Consider the following 24,754-nt stretch of genomic DNA (forward strand, 5'->3'; position numbering starts at 1 on the left):
GGCTCTTTATAAATAGATACAAATCCGGCTCCTTTCTCTGGTCTTTTGAAAGGGGCCATGCAAGCACCCATTTATAAAAAAGTGGCAGACAGTCTGCAAATCCATGTTAATGGTATCTTACTTCACTAAAATACTCGCAGATATTCTGCAAGCCCATGTGATGGACTGGGTTAATTAGGAATGGATCTTGCCAAAAACCCAGAAAGGATTTAGGCATGGGATAGACAATGTACAAGACAGGCGACCCCGTCCTGTGGAAATGTATATTTTTGACTCCGTATATTTCTTGACTTGCCCCATTAATTAACCAACATGTTAACACTGGGGACACCTCATTCGATGGACTGCATATCAGAGGCAATGTACCAAGGGACCTGGTCAAAGATATTAGGACGTTGTTATGGCCAGTATCTAGTACTACAGGAGTAAGGCAAGGTTGTGTTTTGGCCCTCCACTCTACCAACATTTTGATCACTCATTTAGTTGAGGAGTAGGGGCGTTTTTTGCCCCAAAGCTGGGAAGTGAAAACAGATTGGCTGTGTTTTCAGCTGATAAAAACTAAAACAAATGCATTTGCACCCACACACACAAAACCAGCCACCCCATATGCAACGGTGTGCTCTCCCTGCTGACTGAATACAGACACATTCCACCTCACCAGTCCGCAAAAATGAACGTCAAAAATAAGCATTTTTTCACTTTTTTAGTTTAAAGAGTTATTTAGTTTTATTTGCTGAATCCAGCGCAGACTTGCATGACCCTCTTGGTCGCCAGAGTTTTGGGGAAGGACGGGAGCAGTGGGGGTGGTATAATCGTGCGGTGGAGGCAAGCTCAAATTAACAGTTGCATACAGTAATATACACAATTCTAACATGTTTGACCAGAATCTTATCGTGACAAGTCTTGTGAATTGTATTACTCCTGTGACATCCATCTAAAAACCAGAGGTGCAAACTACTGAGTGAAGAGATTCGACAGATGAAACTGTATTGGATACTGAGATTGGGTCAGCCAATCAGAACGCTTAATGCACTATCACTGTTGTTTCCTAGCATCTTATAGTTTCAGAAACATTAGGTAGACAGCGGGGGTAGGTATGTTTTTTCTGGCTGCGTTAGGCAGGTGTGAATAGGGGCATGAGTTGTAATAGCCTTATTACCAAATGGTGGCAAGGTGTTACCAACAGTTAATTACCCTATTCCTCAGAGGATTTTAACAGCTGTTAATGCCCTAAGAAGCAGGCAGTAACACCTACTTATAATAGAGAGTGAGCAATATCTGATAACAGATCTTTATCCATTCTTCCTCTCAATATTTTCTCCACTACTATTTTATTTCATAACCCAAGGCCCCTTCTTGGAAGTGTATGCCTACACACTCTGGCATTCTAGTGCTTAGAAACCGACTCCCCAGACAGATTATCACTTTCTTTGTAGAGATGGATGGCCTCCAGCTTTGTAAACATCGTCCCGAGACGAGGATTTGATAAAAGAAAGCACCCCAAGGCTTGTAAAAAGCTTGCAAGAGTTGAGCAACTTCTTTGCCAACTTAATCACATGGGCAACAAAGCGTTGTGCAGTACAACCGGAAATGAAACTTAACATAGTAAGGAAGCCTCATACGCCCTGAGTGCGATGCCCAGGGGAGGACCCTGGCAAACAGGTTTATCGAGAGACAGAGAGAAACAAGCATTGGAAATGCAATAGGTCTCGGATTTATTTGAGTTAGAGCTAATGGCATTGTAAATGGCAATGTCTTTTAGCCATGTGTTTTGGAGTGTATGCATGTGGTGTGTAGTGGTATTATGTGGGTTGGATTGGAATTGTTAGTTTGTGTGTGTGTGTGATTGTGTTTGTGTGGTTGTGTGTGATTGTGTGTGTGGTAGTGTGTGTGGTTGTGTGTGAGCCTCTTGCATTTTCGTTACTTGCACCTCAGCCCATGGCATTCGGTCCTACGTTGCAGCTCGGATTGGCCCGCTTGGGGAATGCTTTATATGATAACCAGGATAAGGCTGAATATTTATCCAGGCTTAAGACCTACCATAAAGCTATTAGATTTTCCCGTGCTTCTTTTTATTCCAACAAAATCAACTCCAATGCGAACCCATCTAAAATCATCTTCAAACTAGTGAAAGAGCTCCAAAACCCTAGGGCGCCCCCTCCAAAAATCTCCTCCCACGAGCAATGTGAGCAGCTCGCAACATATTTCATTGAAAAAGTCCAGAAAATGTATGCTACCTTTCCACAGATCGCTCCTTTCAATGGAGTTTCTATGACCACAGCCCCTAACATCTTACCTCTGTCCCAAATTTCTGCCATCACCGCTGCAGACCTGATCAGACTAGGCAAGAAAGTGAAGTCTGGTTCCCCAGCCGACCCCATGAGTCCTTCTCATTTCCTGGCCTCGATGGACTTTTTCCTATCCCCCATGCTGAACATCCTCAACCTTTCCTTTTCTACAGGATCCGTACCCATAGCTTGGAAACAAGCATGGGTATCACCGATAATTAAAAAACCTACCCTCGACCCCACCAAGCCAGAAAATTTTCGGCCTATATCCCTTCTCCCCTGGATGTCCAAAATTGCCGAAACCCATGTTAATGACATTCTTTCGAAACATGTGGATAGTCACGGAATCCTGGACCCCTCTCAAAATGGCTTCCGTGCAGGCCATAGTACGGAGTCTGCCCTACTGGCCACTACGGAGCATCTCCGGATGATTTTAGATTCCGGTCATAGTGCTGCGCTGATTCTCCTTGATCTCAGCGCAGCCTTTGACACGGTATCCCATGACATCCTTCTGAAACGTCTGGAGATGACCGGTGTGACTGGCCTCGCACTTGCATGGTTCCGATCCTTTCTTAAGGATAGATCCTTCAAGGTGTCGGCTCCTCCTTATCTTTCTAAACCTCACCCCATCGCTCAAGGGGTCCCCCAGGGTTCAGCGCTGAGCCCCTCCCTCTTTAATCTGTACGTCCAGCCACTCACGGACGTGGCCAGAGAGTGGGGGCTCACGCTTGTCTCGTATGCGGACGACACCCAGCTGGTTGTCACCCTCTCGGAAAGCCCGTCCCTCGTGGCATCCAACTTTAAAGAGGGTATGACTGCTGTGGCCCGTTGGATGACGGACAACTACCTCCAACTCAACGCCGGAAAAACCGAGGTGCTCCTCCTAGGCCGTAACACCAGCCTCTGGAACGAACACTGGTGGCCGTCATCCCTAGGCGCCACTCCACTCCCCAAAAATTGTGTCAAAAATCTGGGAGTCTGGGTTGATGCCAACCTTAGCTTCCAGTCCCACACAAAAAAGGTGGCAGCCACCTGCATAGGCCTTTTAAGGAACCTCAGGCCCATACTTGGGCTCTTCGATTCTAAGGCCCGCCAGCTTATCATCCAGGCCACCATTCTATCGCGCCTGGACTACGCCAACGTCCTCCTTTTGGGAGCAAATAAAGCGGAAACAGCTAGGTTTCAACGCATACAAAATGCGGCAGCCAGAACGCTGGTTGGCCTCCCACGCAGATGTTCAGCCAGAGCCACCATCCGTAAGCTCCACTGGCTGCCCGTGGATCACCGAATCAAATTCAAGGCCTTAGTCATGATCTTTAAGATCGTGAAACAAGGAAATCCCCCCCTGCTTCGTAGCCTTGCCCAACCGTACGTTCCTGGCCGTGCTCTGCGCTCTGCCAACCAACTCCTCCTGTCAATCCCTAGGATTCGACTCTGCCGAACTGGAGGCCGCTCCTTTAGCGTCCTTGGCCCCAAACTGTGGAACGATCTCCCCCTCAGCATTCGCTCCATTGACTCCCTCCCTGCCTTCCGCAAAGCAATTAAGACTCACCTCTTCCCCGCTCCCTAGTTTCCCCCTCTCCCCCCACCCCCCTCTATCCTCAGTTTGCGTGCCTGTTCTTAGCGCCGGGACACCCCTTTGCCGGGGTAGCTGTTGCGCTTCACCAAATCCAGAAATAGAAATAGAAATAGAAATAATAGTGCGGCCAACAAGTAGTCATTTTGTAATAAAATACAACAATAATATTTTACTTATTTGTCCCTCGTAACAAAAAGTCTTACTCTCTATATTTTCATTAGGGAAAGATATCGCATGCACTTTTTGTCCTATGACCAATATCCCACACAATGTTACATTGAGACCAAAATTGAGAAAAACTCAGACAGATTACGGCTCTTGGCCCAGGCCTTCCAATGCCATATGTATATAAACACATGTCTGGCCCATCAGAGTATCTTATCCTCTGTAGATGTTTGTTCTTTCACTGTCCTCTTCCACTGGTCACAGATAGTCGAGCTTTGCCTTTATCCTAGGGTTTATCCTTCATTACTGACATACCTGTCTGTCCATCTACCTACCTATGCCTCTGATTCAGCGACCTGTCTACACATTTATCAATATCTATCCGCGGAGCCTGGGAAGGACAGGATGGAGGAAAGAGGATCTCCAGGCACCTAGACCCAGGGGGCAAGTAGCCTTGAGGAAAGGTAACCTTAGAGAGAATAACACCGGTTGGGCAGGAAAACAAGGGGCATAGAAACACAGGGACATGGGACAGAGGGAGCAGCGGGTTGTAACAGAGTAGGAGTGTTTTGGAAAAAAACAGATACAACAACTTGAGAAAAAAAAAAAGAAGATAACGCATAAAAACAGGCAGGCCTGTGCCAAGTACAGGGAGAGGGGGGGTCTCAATAAACGTTACTACTGGCATCAGGCTTTAGATGTGAATGAGAGTCAGTGTTTCCACCCAGAACACGGAAGGCAGTAGGCACTGCATGCGGATAAGTTCCTTGTTGAAGCGTGATGCGACCCCAGCCTGAAAAGCAGCAGGCACTTTCTGTGCACTTATAATGGTTGCATATATACTCGGACAGCCGAGTAGGAAGACAAAGAAGGGACAGCCAGGAAGGAAGACAAAGAAGAGACAGTCAGGTAGGAAGACACAGAAGGGACAGCCGGGTAGGAAGACAAAGAAGGGACAGCCGGGTAGGAAGACACAGAAGGGACAGCCGGGTAGGAAGACACAGAAGGGACAGCCGGGTAGGAAGACACAGAAGGGACAGCCGGGTAGGAAGACACAGAAGGGACAGCCGGGTAGGAAGACACAGAAGGGACAGCCGGGTAGGAAGACACAGAAGGGACAGCCGGGTAGGAAGACACAGAAGGGACAGCCGGGTAGGAAGACACAGAAGGGACAGCCGGGTAGGAAGACACAGAAGGGACAGCCGGGTAGGAAGACACAGAAGGGTCAGCCGGGTAGGAAGACACAGAAGGGACAGCCGGGTAGGAAGACAAAGAAGGGACAGCCGGGTAGGAAGACACAGAAGGGACAGCCGGGTAGGAAGACACAGAAGGGACAGCCGGGTAGGAAGACACAGAAGGGACAGCCGGGTAGGAAGACACAGAAGGGACAGCCGGGTAGGAAGACAAAGAAGGGTCAGCCAGGTAGGAAGACAAAGAAGGGTCAGCCAGGTAGGAAGACACAGAAGGGACAGCCGGGTAGGAACACAAAGAAGGGTCAGCCAAGTAGGAAGACACAGAAGGGACAGCCGGGTAGGAACACAAAGAAGGGACAGCCGGGTAGGAAGACACAGAAGGGACAGCCGGGTAGGAAGACAAAGAAGGGACAGCCGGGTAGCAAGACACAGAAGGGACAGCCGGGTAGGAAGACACAGAAGGGACAGCCGCGTAAGAAGACAAAGAAGGGACAGCCAGGGAGGAAGACAAAGAAGGGACAGCCGGGTAGGAAGACACAGAAGGGACAGCCGGGTAGGAAGACAAAGAAGGGACAGCCGGGTAGCAAGACACAGAAGGGACAGCCGGGTAGGAAGACACAGAAGGGACAGCCGCGTAAGAAGACAAAGAAGGGACAGCCAGGGAGGAAGACAAAGAAGGGACAGCCGGGTAGGAACACAAAGAAGGGACAGCCGGGTAGGAAGACACAGAAGGGACAGCCGGGTAGGAAGACACAGAAGGGACAGCCGGGTAGGAACACAAAGAAGGGACAGCCGGGTAGGAAGACACAGAAGGGACAGCCGGGTAGGAAGACAAAGAAGGGACAGCCGGGTAGGAAGACACAGAAGGGACAGCCGGGTAGGAAGAAACAGAAGGGACAGCCGCGTAAGAAGACAAAGAAGGGACAGCCAGGGAGGAAGACAAAGAAGGGACAGCCAGGGAGGAGGGTTAAGGTTCTTCTGGTAAAATAAACGATTTGTACCTTTTTCAGCAGGGAGGGCACTGAATGCGGACGGGGTCTAATCTGGAGGAGGGGGGGCTCGCTTGAAAACACCCCATTTTATCAACATCTGAGCACCAGAGGTGTAACAATGCGCCCCAGGGGATTAGCTCCAGGGGGGTCCCTCAGCAATACTGGTAGGAGGTGGGCCGGAAGGTGGGGGGAGGGCTCCATGTACTTTGCAGGGGTGCGAGGGGGGATTCAAGTTTCACTACCCCACTGCCCAGCACCCAGACTGCCAGCAGTATGGGGGCTTCAGGGCGCTAGGCACAGATTGATGCCGGCGGAGCTTAGCTCACTGAGCTATCGTGCTGGCCTTCCAAGAGGTCAATGGGGAGCAGAAAACACCCCCCCCCCTCCCCCTCTGTAGAGACAAATTCAGTGTAAATGGGAGAGCAGCCGCCACCACCGAGGGGGCAGCATAGGGGGGGGGGGGGGGGGGGGGGGGGACCCCGTGGGTTCAACAAGACACAGGGGCGTTGAAAGATGAAATACCGAAATCATGAAAGAAGTGCTGCAGCCATGTCTTAAGATCCCAGGACCACAAGGACCCCACCCACACCCAGGAATCCACCAACACAGGGAGGAGGGGGGAATCAACGAACACGGAGGGTCGTTACACTCACCCAGGATGATGGTCCTAGGCACAACTCCAGGGCAATTTAACATCCAAGGACATCGCTTCCGCCAACTTGTAAAATATTACCACTGTGGTTAAAACCTCAAAGCGCCCACGGACGGACCGACAGACCGCTGACAGGCCCTGGTCGAACCAAAGACCCCAGGGAGAGGGTGTGTGCTCACCACAGGGGCAGAGAGCACAGACCAGGGACTGGCACAGAACCACTGCCCCAGAGGCGGGAATCTAGGCGCTGCCTGTGAGCGCTGGGGCAGCCCGAAGCCTGGCTTTGGCTCGGCTCGAGGTGCTGTTGGAACCCACCAGGAGCCGAGCTTTCATGTGGCTTCTGTTACGTCAGAACTGCCGACTGCGTAATTTCAAGTCCCGGCGCCCGCTCTACACCTGTGATCTTGGGCAGATCACTCAATCTCCCCGTGCTTGTGAACAATAACACTTCCGAAATGTAACCGGTGCTCGTGAAAAGCGCTCCGATGCCTTCTAGTGGAGTTCCCGCTACATAAAAAATGCACAAATAGGTAAAAACACATTCTTACTATGAGGAAACCATACCTGATCGCTAGGCTCCAGCATTAAGTGATTTGCGCAGATTCACAGGATGTTGTGAAACGTCGAGAGTGAGACTGCTATCCCCTGCCCTCCGCCATCACGAAGTTGCACCAGTCTCTGCCAAGTCAGATTAGTTCTACCCCTGGAATCGCGCGGAGGTGGGGGCCGAGGGGGGTGTTTTAAAATTAAATAATAGGAACAATGAAAGAGCTGGGTGAGGGCTGGATATGTTTAAAAAAAGAGGGATGTGACATAGGAAGCAAAGGACGAGCTGGAGTAGGGGCAGGAGAAGCAACACGGAGAATGAAGAAAAGCCGAGAGAGACGGGGGATTGGGGGAAGCAACACAAACCAAAGCCCGTGAATCTTAGCTCGTACAAATAAACAAACCAAAAAGAATAAAAGTTAAGAAGTTGCAGCCTCGAGATTCATGTCAGTCGTGCTGCTTCAGTCCAGACCGGCGAAGGAGTACGCAGACCGTGAAAAGTAAACTTGCAAGATCAGTCGCCAAGCTCACTTTCACCTTACACAGTGTAGCTTGCTGACAAAGTAGTCAAGTGCTTCTGTGCCCCACAAACATGTAGTAAGCGCTATATAATTGCTGCAATACAATACACTAACTTTCAGCAAAATTCTGCAGGTCTTTAATGATCACGAGAAATCACACGAGCGCAGATAATACAAACTCAAAATGAGTCCTGAAAAGTGAGCAGTCCCAGAGTGTCTGCCTTTAAGGAGAAGGTGGTAAACGAGACAATAAAATAGAACCCATATTCCCAAACCCTGCGTGTCCAGTGTGATTTCACCACTATGGTGGCATTTCAAGATGGCACGGCACTGAGTCAGCTGCGGTGATGTAGTGGCCGCGTGCAGCCATCTCAATGCAAGTTCTCAGAGTCCCACTTCAGTACTCCGTGTAATCCTGAGCAGCAGATGTTTTTTACCTTTGTCTCATTTGCATAAAGGGCTGAATGGATTCACGGAACAAGAAAAAACGCTTCACATGGTGTGAAGAGGTTTTAATGGGACCATCTGTAATACACAAACGGGGCGGGAATTCACACGCAAAATAATCCTATCTTGTGTCGCGACACTCACGCCCCCATTTATGCCGCGGCTGGTCCTGCGATAAGGGGGAGGGGTGGCACCCACAGTGCAGGGGTATGGACCTCCATATTTTAATATCATGCACACAAACTTGAACTGTGAGTAACCGGATGCGTTTGTTTTCACCCCCTCCCCCCCGTTGTTCAGTGGTAGCTCCCATCGTGGCGCACAGCATAAAGTTAAGAGAAGGTGCTAGATTGTGGCAGCGGATGAATGAATGCTGTTATAGCTAAAGACAAAATTTCGATCGATCCAGGGGGAGACATCCCTTCGCTGCAGTGCACACAACTGATCTGTGTGACGATCGTACTAAACAAATCCCTTTCACACGGGGAGGGGGGCGGAACGGACACACGGGGAGGGGGAGGAGGGGGCGGGAAGGCAAGATGAGCAACTGCACACGCACTTGGGAGGGGGGGGCGGGAAGCGGGAGGGGGGCGGGAATGGACCCGAGCCGAGCTCCAGAAACAAATCCCTTTCACACGGGGAGGGGGCGGAACGGACACACGGGGAGGGGGAGGAGGGGGCGGGAAGGCAAGATTTAACACGCACTCACGAGGGCTTCCTCCGGCGGCCGTGGTCGAAAAACGGGAAACGTGCACAGGACAGCGAGGAGGGGGGAGGGGGGACAGCGAGGAGGAGGGAGGGGGGCGGCGGGAGGAGGGACACAGAGTAAGGCAGGACAGCAGCAAGCACGGCCCGGCCGGACCAGATTCGGGGGCGTTCCCGGCTTTTGGCTGACGTATCATGACGTAGCCAAAAGCCAAAGATTCTCGGGAACGCCCCCGAATCTGGTCCGGCCATGACGGACGCCTCTCTGTTCCAATGGCTAGCCTCCATTTATGGAGCTAGCCAATGGGACAGGGGGGCGTATTCCAGAGTCACTACTGCAATCAAGAGATTTCTCTGGATGCCGAGCTTACAGCTCCGTCCCCCAGCGAAACCTAAAAACTACTTGGGCCGCATTCCAGTTCATGGTTTGTTTGCCCACCATGCAACGTCATACAGAATACAGACACTAGCTATCAGTTTTGGGCCTGCTCCTATAGAACGGTCCAGAACAAACTGCCACGCCAGGTCCCCTCTGACAGGGAACACAAGCAATCCCAGTGTGGTTATGACCTGTTTGGGCTTTATCGATAGGGCAAAGCTCGAGTCCTGTGTTGGGTGACCAGGCGTCCCAGATTTAGCGGGTCACTCAATATTTCACCATCCTGCCCAGCAAGTTTCAGAACAGTTAGTACATGTCCAGGTTTTTGGAGAGGGTGTCAAATGAAAATGGGGGAACCACATTTCTGGTGTTCTAGTACAGAATTCGGTAGTAGTCCTTAGTAGAATGCAACGTAAATTAACACTAAAAATACTGTACCAAATGTAATTTATTTTGTGCCTCACTGACTTTATTTTTCTATTTTGGTGAGTGCTGTTAATCAAGTCACCTGTGCTTCCTGGTTGATGCAAAATCCTATTCCTACTTTCGTTTGTGGGGTAGCCTGGTGTTTGGTTTTCAAGACCTAGTCACCCTAACCTATGGCACATACAGAACTTAAGCTGCACCCTACAGATGAGGTCCACATAAGACGAAACCTGTGTGAGATGGTTTATGTTCACGTTTAGAGAAGTCATAGCAGGTCGGAATAGAGGGTTCCTATTGGAGCAAGACTAAGGTTAGTTTACATATGGCTGGTTTCTGTCGGAGGCGGCACAGTTGCCAAAAAACAATGAACAGGGATGCATCCAGTGTAATATCAAAGCATTCCAACAATAACTTTTTGTTTTCTTCATGATTTGCTGCGGATGACAGGGTGGCAACAGAAACAACTCTGGGGATCTTACAGAAGGGACTGGACCATTTAGAGAGATACACATTGAACAAGTTCTCTGTGAAAGTGTAAAAACCCCAATTCATGTGTTTTGGACAGGACCAGGATGGCACTTTCAAGCAGCCTAAGTAGGGATGGTCTCTAGTTACACCTACTTGGTAGCCTAGCAGACCATAACTAACTTGGAAACCTATGGTGGCTGCCAAGAGGCACAGTACTGCAGCAATGGCATCTGGCCTGACTACATTTTTCAGACGGGAGGGTAATTTAATCTAAAGAGGGCCTGTGCGTCGAACCTGTTATAGTCTAACAGCCGTCTGGCTAATTGGACAGATGTGAACTCTGATAAAGTAGAAGGCCCTGTATTTTGGATTTGAGCATGTCTATCTGTTTCAAAGACATTCACCATGAGCCCTCTCTCAAAACGGGGTGGTATGTTAGACCATCTGGGCCACCCACAGGTGACTACTGGCATTTATTAAGTGAGGGAGAAAAAGAGAAGGGCACTGAAACATTTGAGATGAAATGCACCATAATTTTTAGGGGTTACTGGGTCATCTTAACACAAGGGAGAAATTCTACAAGGAGCATGCTCTAAATTAACTACTAAATATCTAAATTTAGATCATTGGACATGAAGCACCTTTATGTGCGGTAGGCCAAGGATTACAGTCATAAGTAACTATAGCCGTAACTACAGTGGAGCACGACACTGAAGTTAGACATTCCCATATTTAAAATACAGGCTGGGCACACTCCATTCCCAAGCATGGCATAATATTGAGAAGGTAGACTGCTTACGCAAAATGTGCTTCATGGGGAACAAAAAACTTTATTACACATTGTTCTTGTTTGTATGAAACTACTGATCACTGGTAGTGTGTCAAAAACGACTTGGCCAATCTGGATAATAGGAATGATTGTATTGACTATATTAACTTTCTTAATCACGACACCATTTAGTATCCTGGAGCAGGAGGGAAGGAGGTCAGGAGGAAAGCAGGCTTGTGCCTGATGCAAACACTATACTATGTAGAATGTTATTTTATTAGTAAGGATATTTTAATGTTGGGTGTATAGCTTTATTAAATAATGGATTTGTAGGTTATCATGACTAACAAGTTACATTTTATGCTAGATTTTATTTTTGCATAAAAAGTACTTAATAATGTTTAAATTGTTGTTTCAAGCGATACAATCAAACAATATACATAAGCAGCACAAAACGTATTGAATTCAGAAAACCCCCCTGTTCAGTTCCAAGCCTAGAAACCGAGGACTACCATAAATGTATTGAACAGATATCTAGAATGAGCTGATGATTGCAATTCATAAGAAATGCCAAAATGGCATGCCATCCACCCACAGCAAGACCCTTCTCCCGCACACCTTTTTAAGAGGTTTTACGTAATGCTCCGAAAATGCTGTCAACATGTTTCAGAATGAGCAACTTTAGAAGTTGTATATGATGGTGTTTTTTTTAACTAACTTAACAGCACGTACAGCTTTTTTAATACTAATGTGACTATCATTCTAATGTTAGTCATTTCAATGTTGAACGCCAACTTAAAACAATCCGTGCTAACTAGATGCTACTGGAGTTAGACCTACCTTGGTTATAAGGTGATCTCCTAGCTACATGTTAGCTCTCAAAACAAGTCCAGCTGGTCTGGTCATGAGCTTTTAGTATCTTTAACCCTTTCGCTGCGACGGCTATTCCGCCACAGCGCTTACGGGGTGGGGCGGCCGCATGCTGGTGACAGAACCGCTCCGTCACCAGCTGCGGTTGAGCTATGCTGGTGACGGAGCGGTTCCGTCATGACCCGCCCCGCTCATTAGAACGGCCGCGCAGGCGCGAAATCAGCGCCGCGCAGGCGCGGCAGGCGGGCCATGACGGAACCGCTCCGTCATCAGCACAGCCCAACCGTAGCTGATGACGGAGCGGTTCCGTCATCAGCAGGGGAGGGGTTAAGAGACATGCCAGCGGAAATGAAATATAGTATACACTGTTTGGCAATGGGTTTCTGTGTGTTGCTACATGTGTGAATGGTGAGACTATGCACTTAATGCTAACTCTCCAAGGCTAGAGTAGATCAGTCTAGTATAGATGCCTCAAACCCCATTCATAAAGTATTTTTCTCATTTAGAGGTAGACTGATAGTTTTCCATACTTTTGTTATACTTTTGCTCAGAGCTGGAATCCCTCACCGAAGCATGAAGGCTTAGATTGACTTTTGAAGCAGTTTTACCTTCTGCCAGGCTAAGTAACGTCTGGCACCCCTCACCGTCCTCACTGGAACTTAGTAACACCTATTCCACAAGAGCTTTCCACTCTGCCCAATTGTTATATTTTCCCCACATATTTTCTATATTTGACTTAATTTCGCATATTATAACTAGAAAGCTTGGCTCTTGTGTTAGGGAGGTTAATCGGAAACACTCCATGTAATTTGAATTTTTCATCCCTTTAGACAATTTTTTAGTCTTCTTTGGTGATTGGAGGGTGAATGAGAGAGAGGGACCTGCTTCTGGAACCTTACAATTCACCTCGGGACCATTACATATACTGGAGTAGGGACCATCAATAACATTCAGAGTTTCATTTCTGTAACCACAACAAAACAAGAAAACTAGACCAAGCTGTGGATTGGAGCACCCAAAACAAGGCCTTTCTTACTTATTTTCCTATATTGGTGCCAAGCTCATTCATCACAATCTGCATTGAGCTTGAATAACCCTAAACATCACATAGGGACCGAGTCTGCCATGTGAGAAGGCTCAGTATCCTTCCTCTGTAGCTACATCTTCATCTTAAAACACTTTGCTGTACTTGATACGAAGAACACCCAAAATTACTACCTTCCAATTTTAGCACAACACTTCTAAAACAAAGGTCTCTTCGGAGGTGAAAAACAAGCTGGGGGTCTCAGTCAGAATCAAACAGTTGAACAATGCGTGTCCCAGAGCAGTAGCGAGGTGTGGCTCACTGGTTAGAGGCGGCAGACCCGGAGGCTGAGAACGGCCCGGGACCAGGGTTCGATTCCCGACGCGGCAGGGTCGAGGACCAGGGTCAGCGGACTGATAATTCTCGCCTCGGTGCCCACTTTGGGCAGTGATCACACTCGGTAACTCTGGGCATTAAGCTTGCCTCATCGCTACAACGGCCCCCCACAGACGCCGGGGATGCCTGGCTTCACCTTGGAGATACCCAACATGGGACCATCTCACAGGGAAAGCCAGGACGGGTTCCCCAGCGGTCATTCGCGCCAGGATACTCCGGTAGTAATTGAGCGCGCTACAAAACACCTTACATTTACATTTTACATTTTACTGGTCACAGAGAGCACTAGGGTAGATTCCTAGGACTCACTGCCTAGTAGTCAATAGTGCTGCAAATGAAATCTATTAAATCTCAGCTCTGGACCTAAACCTGGGAAACAAATTTGGATATTGACTCGCACTTGAATGTTGGCCCACTTATGAACATCTTCGGATAACATTTGTACAGGCTATAGCATGAACAGACTTTCAATAACATCACAAAAAAACTTTCAATTGTGAGCCTTTCAATAGAAGTAAGAATTGTTTGGGGATCAAGACACTCCTTTCCATGAATAAGACAAGTTTGCAAAAGGAGGAGGGCATTCCCTACCAAAAACTTGGAGCTTTTGAATACAAGTAATATAGCAACGTTAAGCAAATCAAATGCCTGACTTTAGAATGGAGTGGATCGAAATGGCACTCTCGGATCTAGCAATTACCAGGTTCATTACTCATTTTTGAAAACACATGAACAGCCAGAAGATTTCCAGGAATGTATAGGACAATTTGCGAAATCCTAATTCATGCATTAACGTTTTTTGGTAAGTCTGTTTTGCCGTTTGGAATGTATTACCCAAAGGATCTTTAAAAGCAAGAGAGCCTCCCTAGCTGGCTCAAAGCAACCCATCATTGCACGGCCTTCTTTACCTGCCAAAATCTGCCTGCCACCCGTCAGCTGCTCACTATGCACAATCCCGTGCACAGGCCCACTTTTAGGAACTCTACCTGCTTGGTCACCTCCAAGGTAACGCTCCTCCCTTGAACTTCACTACCCACTCTTAAGCCAGATTTTAAAAAAAGAAAAACGCTCAGAACCTAGAGTATGACCACCACAGTATAAATGTTATCTTTCTAGGACCCACTGACCATGGACCTCCCAAGAAACGCACATAATAAATATCATAATTTGCATGTTGCTCATCTTAAACGCTCATCGTTCCATGAGATCTGAGCCACTGCCCACACCTCTATCTTCTGCATTACTGGTCCGTGTTATCGTCACAAGCGACTGCCCTATGAAATGAGAATGTTCTTTTGTGCAGCATGTTTTAAATGCTAAGGCTGCAAAACAAATACATGATGAAATGCCAACAGCTCTTAGCCAAGGCTTGGTAAAGAGAAACGGAAAGACACAGGATTTCTTCGTGGGGATTTCCTTCCCCGCCGTTTTTTCCCTAGCCCCCAGTGCTCCCCCCTCCTCGCCCAACCCCGGCCGCGTTTCCCGCCACCTCCTCGCCGCTGCCCCCTGCGGCCCCGCCCCCTTCCCTCGCTCGCCATCCCCATTCGCCACCCCGCTCCCCCTCCCAGCGCTCCCTCCCTCGCTCCGCCCCCCCACTCTCCTCATATGGCAGAGTGGCCAACGCGCAGCGTGCACGCGCAGCGGGCGCGCCCCAAGCGCGCCGAAGGTGCGCCAAAGGTAAGCCCGTCTGCGCCCGTCCGCGCCCAGCGCTCGAACCCCTGGCCCCCGAGGACCCCAGCCCACCCACCGGACGTACACCGCCGCCACCCTCAACGCGCTCAACACCGGCCGAGTCCCGGGATGCTACCGAGCCACCCCGAGACGCACCCACGGACCCTTCAGCTGCCACGCCTGCAAGTTCACCTGCATCCGGACCTGCCTCGCACCAGCACCCGCCAAGCCGAACACCAGCAGCAACCACTTCAAGTGCATCCTGCTCAACACCCGCTCCGTCCACAGACACGCCATCGAACTCTGGAACCTCCTCGACACCACAGCTCCTGACGGTGCCTTCCTCACGGAAACCTGGATGAACGACTCCTCAGCGCCCGACATCGCCATCGCCATCCCAGAGGGATACAAGATCACCCGGAGAGATCGCGACATCCAGACTGGAGGAGGCATCGCCATCATCCACAGGGACACCATCCACATCACGACCAACACCGACGACACCCTGACTACCGCCGAACACCTACACTTCCAGATCCGCACCGACCCGAAGACCACCCTCAGAGGCACCCTGATCTACCGACCCCCGGGACCACGCACACAATTCAGCGAGGACATCGCCGACTTCGTCAGCCCGCATGCCCTCCCCTCCGCTGACTACATCCTCCTGGGGGACATCAATTTCCACCTGGAGAACAACAACGACCGCAACACCATCACCCTGCTCGCCAACCTCGGACTCAAGCAGCTGGTGTCCACCCCCACCCACCTCGCCGGACACACACTCGACGCCGTCTCCTCATCCAGCAAAGACATCGCCTTCAGCCACGCCACTGAACGACGATCCACCACCACCAGCAACAGGTTGCTCGAAGAAGCTGGAACAAGATCACAGCCAACCAGCTCGCCGCTTCCCTGAGCCAGCACCCTCCCGCCAGCTCAGCGAACCCCAGCCAGGCCGCCGACAACCTCACGAAGTGGATCAGCAACTGCGCGGACGAACTCGCCCCACTGAGGACCCCGCCCAACAGACCCAGCAGCAAGAAGGCCCCATGGTTCACCGACGAACTCAAGAGCTCCAAGAAGAACTGACGAGCCCTCGAGAAAGCGTGGAGAAGGGAACCAACACCGGACAACATGACCATCCTCAAGCTTGCCACCCAGAAGCACCACCAACTGATCCGCGCCACCAAGAAAACTGCATTCAAGGACCGGCTGGACAACAACGCACACAACTGCAAGGAACTCTTCAACATCGTGAAAGAGCTCTCCAACCCCAACGCCGGAAACAACGATATCACCCCATCGCAAGACCTCTGCAACTCCCTCGCCTCCTACTTCCACAACAAGATCGCGGACATAAACAACAGCTTCAGCACTCAACCGACGCACGCCACGACCGAACCACCGCCCCCCACCACCACCCTCCGCGCCTGGACTCAGATCAGCACCGAAGACACCGTCCGCATGATGAACTTCATCCACTCCGGATCTCCGACCGACCCCTGCCCTCACCACGTCTTCAACAAGGCCGACACTGTCATCGCACCCCACCTGCGGGACATCATCAACACCTCCTTCGACACCGCCACCTTCCCGGAGAGCTGGAAGCACGCCGAACTCAGCGCCCTACTAAAGAAACCTACAGCGGACCCCACCGAACTCAAGAATTACCGCCCCATCTCGCTCCTCCCGTTTCCAGCCAAAGTCATCGAGAAGACCGTCAACAAACAGCTGGCCGCCTTCCTCGAGACGAACGGATCCCTCGACCCCTCACAGTCTGGCTTCCGAGCCAACCACAGCACCGAGACCGCCCTCATCGCTGCCACCGATGACATCCGAGCCCTGATGGACAACGGAGAAACAGCGGCCCTCATTCTCCTAGACCTCTCAGCGGCATTCGACACTGTCTGCCACCGCACCCTAGTGCAGCGCCTCAGCAACGTCGGAATCCAGGAGAAGGCACTGGAATGGATCATCTCCTTCCTCGACGGAAGAACACAGAGAGTCCGTCTACCACCGTACAAGTCAGAGGCCACCGAAGTCATCTGCGGCGTCCCTTAAGGATCCTCGCTGAGCCCCACCCTCTTCAACGTCTACATGAGCCCCCTCGCGGCCAACACAACCTCAACATAATCTCCTACGCTGACGACACCCAGCTGATCCTCTCCCTGACCAACGACCCCGCCGCCGCCAGAGCCAACCTTCACGAAGGGATGAAAGACGTAGCCGAGTGGATGACGACCAGCCGCCTGAAACTGAACTCAGACAAGACGGAAGTCCTCATCCTGGGCGCCTCGCCCTCCGCCTGGGTTGACTCCTGGTGGCCCCCCGCCCTGGGCACCGCACCCAAACCGACAGACCACGCACGCAACCTGGGCTTCATCCTGGACTCCTCCCTCTCCATGACCAGACAAGTCAACGCCGTCTCCTCGTCGTGCTTCAACATCCTGCGCATGCTACGGAAGATCTTCCGGTGGATCCCCACCGAGACCAGGAAGACGGTCACCCAGGCCCTCGTCACCAGCCGACTGGACTACGGCAACGCCCTCTACGCCGGAACCACCGCCAAGCTCCAGAAGAGACTCCAGCGGATCCAGAACACCTCAGCCAGACTCATCCTCGACATCCCACGACACAGCCACATCTCCGGACATCTGAGAGACCTTCATTGGCTCCCAGTCAACAAAAGAATCACCTTCCGTCTCCTCACCCACGCACACAAAGCCCTACACGATCAAGGCCCGAGCTACCTCAACAACCGCATCAACTTCTACGCTCCCAAGCGCCATCTCCGATCAGCCAGCCACGCCCTCGCCGCCGTCCCCCGCATCCGAAGAACGACAACAGGAGGAAGGTCCTTCTCCTACCTGGCCGCCAAGACCTGGAACTCCCTCCCTCCCGACCTGCGCCTGACCCAAGACCACCTCTCCTTCAGGAAGAAGCTCAAGACCTGGCTGTTCGAGCTGTAGCAGCACCCCCCCCCCCCCCCCCCCCAAAGCGCCTTAGTGCGCTCTATAAATGTCTTTGATTGATTGATTGATTGAGCCAAGCGTGGGAGAAACCTTGCCAGGAGATCCTTGAAGTGAAAGAATTGGTACAGAAAACATGTACAACTCAAGGACACCACAAACTGGTTGTGAAGCAAGCACTATTCAAAAGACTGAAATAGATCAAGATATTGAACACATGTTAATAGAGATAGAGGGATTTCTTGAAAGTGATCAAAGTACAGTATTCAAAATCAGATAAGGAATCAAATAGCAAAAGGACATCTGAAAGATAGTAAATACCCTTCAACAAGTCTGGTGATAAATATAATTTACTAAATAAAAACATTTTGTATTTATTGAAGGCTGCTATCGCAAAATGGATAGAATTGAAGAAACCAGTTCATTTGCATCCTTTTGCCAAAAAGACACAGACATAAAAGAGAACTATGAAGAGAGCTCACCTTGGAAGTCAAGACACAGTGAGGCATTAATTTAACTCCCTTCTTCACAACAGCACCATCACAGACCAGCGACTGCGTGATGACGACGCCATCTTCCAAGTGAACACCATCCCAGAGATGGGCGCGGTCCAAGATCACTTTATTACCTGCCAAACGAAAGAGTTGGATCATTGATATTAAAAGCTTTTGCAAAGCCACACTGCTTCCTCCTTCCTTTCTTAGCCATCCTGTAGGAAGCATCTCTCCATAAGATTCTTGCTTTCACCTGAAAAGTTTCTCCATCGTCATATCAGCTCAGATTTCCCACTGACGCTACTCCTTTGCATTTAACTTGGTCTTCCTTGCTTGGTATTACTCCATTCAAGTTTTACCTTTCTTGGGAGCAATTCCTCTTTCGTGCTCTTGCTCTGCCAAACACATACATCGCTCACCTTATGTGGAAGTTCTATTCTCGCTCCCCATACAATGTTATCCTCCACTTCTCACACACATCAGAAGCTCACATTTAATGAACTGCGCTCATTCCCTCTATGTTCTCAGTCACCATTAGTTACAAATGCACCACAACCATTCAATTTTCGTTTTAATGTTGCACCTGTACACCTGCTTGGGGACTGGAATAGTGACTGTAATAACAAGCATTGGCAAAGCCAATAAGTCACACCTCAGGAACCTCTGGCTTTGCTAATGGTTCTAGTTACGCTGCACAGCATCCCTGCAGCTTGGCTAGAGTAAAACTAACTTTTTAAAAAAAATTTAAAAAATGGAGCCTTTAACGTGGACACAATTTCGAAAAGGAAAATGTGCGCACAACTAATGCACACACCAAATGACACGGCGCTGTTTTTATTTTGTTACAGATCCGAGTTGGTGAATAACAGAAAAGAAAATGTGCAAAAGCATTTTCTTCTTAAGTGGGCAGGTAAGCTGAAGCAACAGGGCAGAAGCAACACAAGATGCGTAAGCAACACAGAGGAGGGCGGGGTACAAGGAAGCAAAAAGGGATGCAGAAGCAACATGAGCTAGGGCAAGAGGGATACAGACGCAGCAAAGGGGCAGAAGCAACAGGGTTTGGGTGAAAGTAACACGGAGGGTGCTGGTGGGGGAAGCAACAATTGGAGAAAGAAGGCATGCATGGGTGGCGGGAAGCAACACGGAGGACGAGAGGAATAAGTGGGGAGAATGGGCGAGTGCAACGGGACAAGGAGAAGCATACAGACTATAGAGAGCTACATGGAGTACAGGGGGAGAGAAGTACACAAGGGAGTCAGCTCAAAAATACATGCACTCTTACTGAGTGCGTAACACAAAAGAAATAAGCATTGGCAAAGCAAATCGGTCTCGCCTCCAAAAGGGAAGCGCTGACTATCCCACAGTGTTTTAGCATTGGCGCTAATTGGACATATATATTTTTATATATATGTTCTAAATCGGCCTTTGGCCATGCCAAAACAGGGAAATAAAAACTAAAAATAAATAAATAAATACATATATAAAAAGAACTGCTGCCAGTATGTCACTATGTAGGTGCATGCATGCATGCCTGTTGTAGCCATTTTGGAACACTTTACCATTCCAAGATGCCTGCCGTATGCATGCATGCCTCCCTCATAACACACAGGCAGTCATTTTGCCACGTTTAATTTACCATTCCAATATGGCATATGAGCATTTTAGAATGATAAATTGAAAACAATCTATGTGTGTTAGAGCGCTAACATAATTAAACAGGCAGCCTGGTAGCAGTATGCAAGTGCAGGGACCTCAACTGAAAACAAATGGTGTGTGTTTTGGGAAAAAAAAATAAACAGGTGAACCAATTGAGTGCAAAGTGGCGTTCCCTCATCTCACCGGTTATGATGTCATGCTGATCGATGATAAAGTGCAGGTTTGATTGAAATGATCTAACTATATTGATTCACAGTGCGTATCCATATGGAAGTTCTTGTCTTTGTCCAATCATTAACCCCCGAGTGCTTCGGATGGCCCACGGTTTAAATGTGGTCAGTTTACTTGATGCTGGTGACATACCAAAAAAATGGACGTTTATCCAACAAGGCTCGAAAGCTTTAAAGTAAAGGTGCCCCAATGTTGGAACGGTGAATAAAGAATAGAATAGCTAACCGTGGCAGATAATCTGTAAATTAATCAAAAACACTAATGTTATTAAAAAAAACAGACCAGTGTCTAGTCTTGAAATTTGGTGCCACCTACTGGTGTTATTAAGAGCCACTTTGCCTTATGGATGCAGCTGCCCTGAAGCCGTCGTACAGCATATTGCAGGCATAAATGACCTACTCTGCAGGAATGTAAATTTGACGTTGGGAGCAGCGCTCTGCTAATTGGATGCTCTGCTAATTGGATGCTTTTTGGTGCCACGGTGATCATGAGGCGCTTCAATGAATAATGTCAGAGATTAAGCTGATCTGTTGACTGGGTAGGAGTGTTCTGCTTAATTCAGATACTCTGTCCATCACCACCCCCTTTTCTGAATCCTTTTGTCCACCATAAGCGTGGAAGGGTATGCTCAGACATGAGTTCCTTGCTCACTGCACCATCAAGATTCAAGCAAGCCGGGCCGAAGATGGCTGTAATGCCAGAAACCGGTCCCCGGAAGCTTGTTTCCTTTCCAGTAAAAGAATTGGCTTGGTAGTTTGGTCTGCCCTGTTACCATGATGCACTGGGCCAGGGACAGATTAATTTGCATGTAGCCAGGTTCTGAGCTGGGATGGTGCAGTGAGCTAAAAAACGGTGATGGATCAAGCCCTGATCTGTTGACTGGGTAGGAGTGTTCTGCTTAATTCAGATACTCTGTCCATCACCACCCCCTTTTCTGAATCGTTTTGTCCACCATAAGCTTGGAAGGGTATGCTCAGACATGAGTCCCTTGCTATCTGCACCATCAGGATTCAAGCAAGCCGGGCCGAAGACGGCTGTAATGCCAGAAACCGGTCCCCGGAAGCTTGTTTCCTTTCCAGTAAAAGAATTGGCTTGGTAGTTTGGTCTGCCCTGTTCCCATGATGCACTGGACCAGGGACAGACTAATTTGCATGTAGCCAGGTTCTGCGCTGGGATGGTGCAGTGAGCTAAAAAACGGTGATGGATCAAGCCCTGATCTGTTGACTGGGTAGGAGTGTTCTGCTTAATTCAGATACTCTGTCCATCACCACCCCCTTTTCTGAATAGAGATTAAGCTAAAGGCATGGTCGGATACCAGGAGGCGCTGTAGGGCTGCCAGCAGCAAGCCTGATATCACAGGTGTGGATCTCACTGAGCCCCTGGGGCTCCGTCCTGAGACCCACACACCCTTCGCAGAGTCAGGGGTACAAGCAGAGCTCCCGGTCAGTTATGAGGGCTTGGAGCAGTTAGACTGCTGCAGAGCTACACACCGGACACAGACCGAGAGAGCGGGTGAAGTATCACTGGTGTAAAAGAATCCTTTTCTGCTGTGATTTAATTATGTGGCTAATTTGCGGGATTAGTCATGCAGAGTTGGGGTCCAACTTCCTTTACAGAGTATTACGGAGAATTAGAATATTACACAGTTTTAGAACTTTACAGATTAGTAGAGTGTTACAGAGTATTAGATTATCAAAACGAATTGCAATTTTATGGATCAGTGGGTTAAGGGACACGTACTCAGTTGCACGGTGCTAGGAGCCAGGGACATTGAGGTGACCACCTTTAGAATGTTGTATAAACAGTAAGCAGCAGTGACACGTTTAGCTGTAGTGTCTCACGTTCCCGGCAGCAGCCTGCGCATTCATGTATAAGGGGGGGGGAGGTGGAGCAGTGTGAGAACGGAGCGGCAAGTAAACAGGAGGAGCATGAGCTTGTCGGAGGAAAGATCTTTGCGACTGCATGGTGCTAAAGGGGCTGAAAGAGCCACGGGTAAGGGTTTTAGCCAGCGTTAAGAAAATTGTGGCTTTGCGTACAATAGTGCTTGTGCAGGCAAGGGAGCAAGTGAAAACATAAGCACTCGTGAAAAGCACTGTTAATCAACGGAAAAAAGTAGCCCCAACATTTTTTTCTAAATGGGACAAGTGTAAGGCTACAAGTAATGAGGCAGTGCTCCACGGGAGGGACCAATCCATGGAAAGGAGGGACAAATAGCAAAGTTTATCCACTTGGGAACAAGGTTCTTAAAAGGAAATTCAAAGAAACAAATGAAAAGTAATGGGTAGGTTGTAAGCCCACAAAGTATATACAACATGTTTCGAATAGAGAGTTCAAGCGCTGCCTAGGCTCGACCTAAAAAGTAGTACTTGAAAAGCAAACAGCGAAAGCAAAGATACCAACAAACCAAAAGAAATGGTAAATAGGAAATGCACATGGTGAAAGCCAATCAATAGTGACAAACTGGGACACTTGTAAGAAGCAGGCAAATGAGAGTGAGAGGAAAGCCAACAAACTGTAAGCAACAGGCGGGCTCCAAGCCTGTATACACTCTTGGTAAGCCTCAATAAGTCTTGCAAAAAAGTTGGCCGTTGTGCAGGCTAAAAAAAATAAAGGCTTCAAAATAGTGCTAATCTTTCTGGAAAGGTAAATCAGCCACAGCTTTCAACGGAGCAAATCCGACCTAACAACAGAGTTTCGATGTTTTTGAGAACTAGGTTGTTGTTGCGACTCAGAAATAACATAGTGGCTCTAAGGCTGCTTGCTTACCGATGATGCAGTTCTGGCCGATCGCGCTATTTGTTATGTTGCAGTCTGATCCGATGACTGTCCCGTGTCCGATAAGCACATTCTCATCCAGTACGCTGCCATGCCCCAGGCTCACTCCTGCTCCACGATAGATGTTGTGTCTGGAGTGAGTGTACCGCTGGGTCTCCTCATCTGTTAAATTCATCTCTGGGGTTATGGGGTACACCCAGCGCCGGATAATGTCAGAGCACACCGATTCATACATTAGGAGATTTGAGACCCGGGCACCATACTCCTCCGTTGTTACATACATATGGATCTGGTTACCTAAAATCTACACAGAACAAAACAAGTTAGTGGGAAAAGACATAACCTTTATTTCACATCACTCCTGCACACCAGAAAAATCTCTTTTGTAATGATGTAGACTTAACTGTGTCACATCTCAATACTGTATGCTGTGCTTTTGCTACATGCAAAGATAAATCAACTTGAGGACAACTGTGTAGGACTTTCACAAAATACTGCATGCATAGACTGCAGAATGTGCATGGATCTGTAAAACAACCACCTTGCTACCCCATGCTATTAACTCCGAAGCCTACAGCTTTGGTCTTTTTTCGGCTACAGGTTATGTATCAAGCCTCATGCAATGCCTGCAGTACCATCCTCACGCTCAGCAAGAGGCCATGAAGGTGCAGTGATGTATGCTGCACTGTGCTTGGATCATGTTTCTGAACCTCAAACAGCCCAACTAACATTTCAAAGAATACCACATCAGTGGAATCAAGCACTATAGAAATAAAAGACAATCCTATTATCTGACACATTACAACAAGCTGCGTGGTAAGGTCTATTCTCTCCCAGACACCATTAAGCTGTCCAAAACATCCGATTCCATAGGCGCAACCTTGGAACATATTCTTAGTGGGCCCACAACGTAAGAAACATTTATCATTTTACACATGTTGTGCTCATTCTTCCACAACCTAATACCCATGTACTAGCACAACTACAAACATTTTGCTTATTGTACAGTAAACTAGTTTCTCACAAACAATTCATGCACAGTTACCATTACTTTTCTTAATGCATCAAAGTGTTCACAACATTTCTCTGGTAATTAGTAGTATTTTATGCAGCCTATGATACTTATTGCTCTGATCTCACACTACCACAAGCTTGGTCTACAGTATATTCATCAATCTAATGCAAATGATGCGATTACACACTTATGGCGTCATGACTTTTGTGCTTTGTCCTATTTTCTTCAACCTAGTGTGGGAACAGTGCCACCTAGTGGACAATGGAAGTAAAAGTGCTAAAGCAAGTAAGGAAAGATTAACAAGGGATTACTTGATATTATATCCGCTTTGTGTCGCAGAACATACCCAATACAATGCATTTTTTTTAAACCAAGGTATTAGAGTGTGGTACCTCAGATCAACAAGATCGAAAATTGGGTTTTTAAGATTAGTGGAAAACCAACAATAAGAGAGCAAAAGTTACCCCAAGTGTACAGTGTCCTCACTCTTACAAGCACTACCTTCCACCCAAAGACAGTT

At 48.7% G+C, this 24,754-nt stretch overlaps 1 protein-coding gene across 1 annotated transcript in view; it reads right to left on the reverse strand.

Moving 5' to 3' along the window:
- The window catches only part of EIF2B5 (eukaryotic translation initiation factor 2B subunit epsilon), an 85,815-nt gene that overhangs the window by 33,019 nt on the left and 28,042 nt on the right, over positions 1 to 24,754 (reverse strand). The window contains exons 7-8 of the mRNA XM_086944466.1: positions 23,211 to 23,523; positions 18,546 to 18,691 (exon numbers count right to left, since the gene is read on the reverse strand). Coding sequence (XP_086800592.1) covers positions 18,546 to 18,691; positions 23,211 to 23,523 — 459 coding nt within the window. The remainder of the gene's footprint in view (positions 1 to 18,545; positions 18,692 to 23,210; positions 23,524 to 24,754) is intronic.

The sequence above is a fragment of the Lissotriton vulgaris genome, chromosome 11 (genome assembly GCF_964263255.1).
Source record: "Lissotriton vulgaris chromosome 11, aLisVul1.2, whole genome shotgun sequence".
NCBI classification, from domain to species: Eukaryota; Metazoa; Chordata; class Amphibia; order Caudata; family Salamandridae; genus Lissotriton; species Lissotriton vulgaris.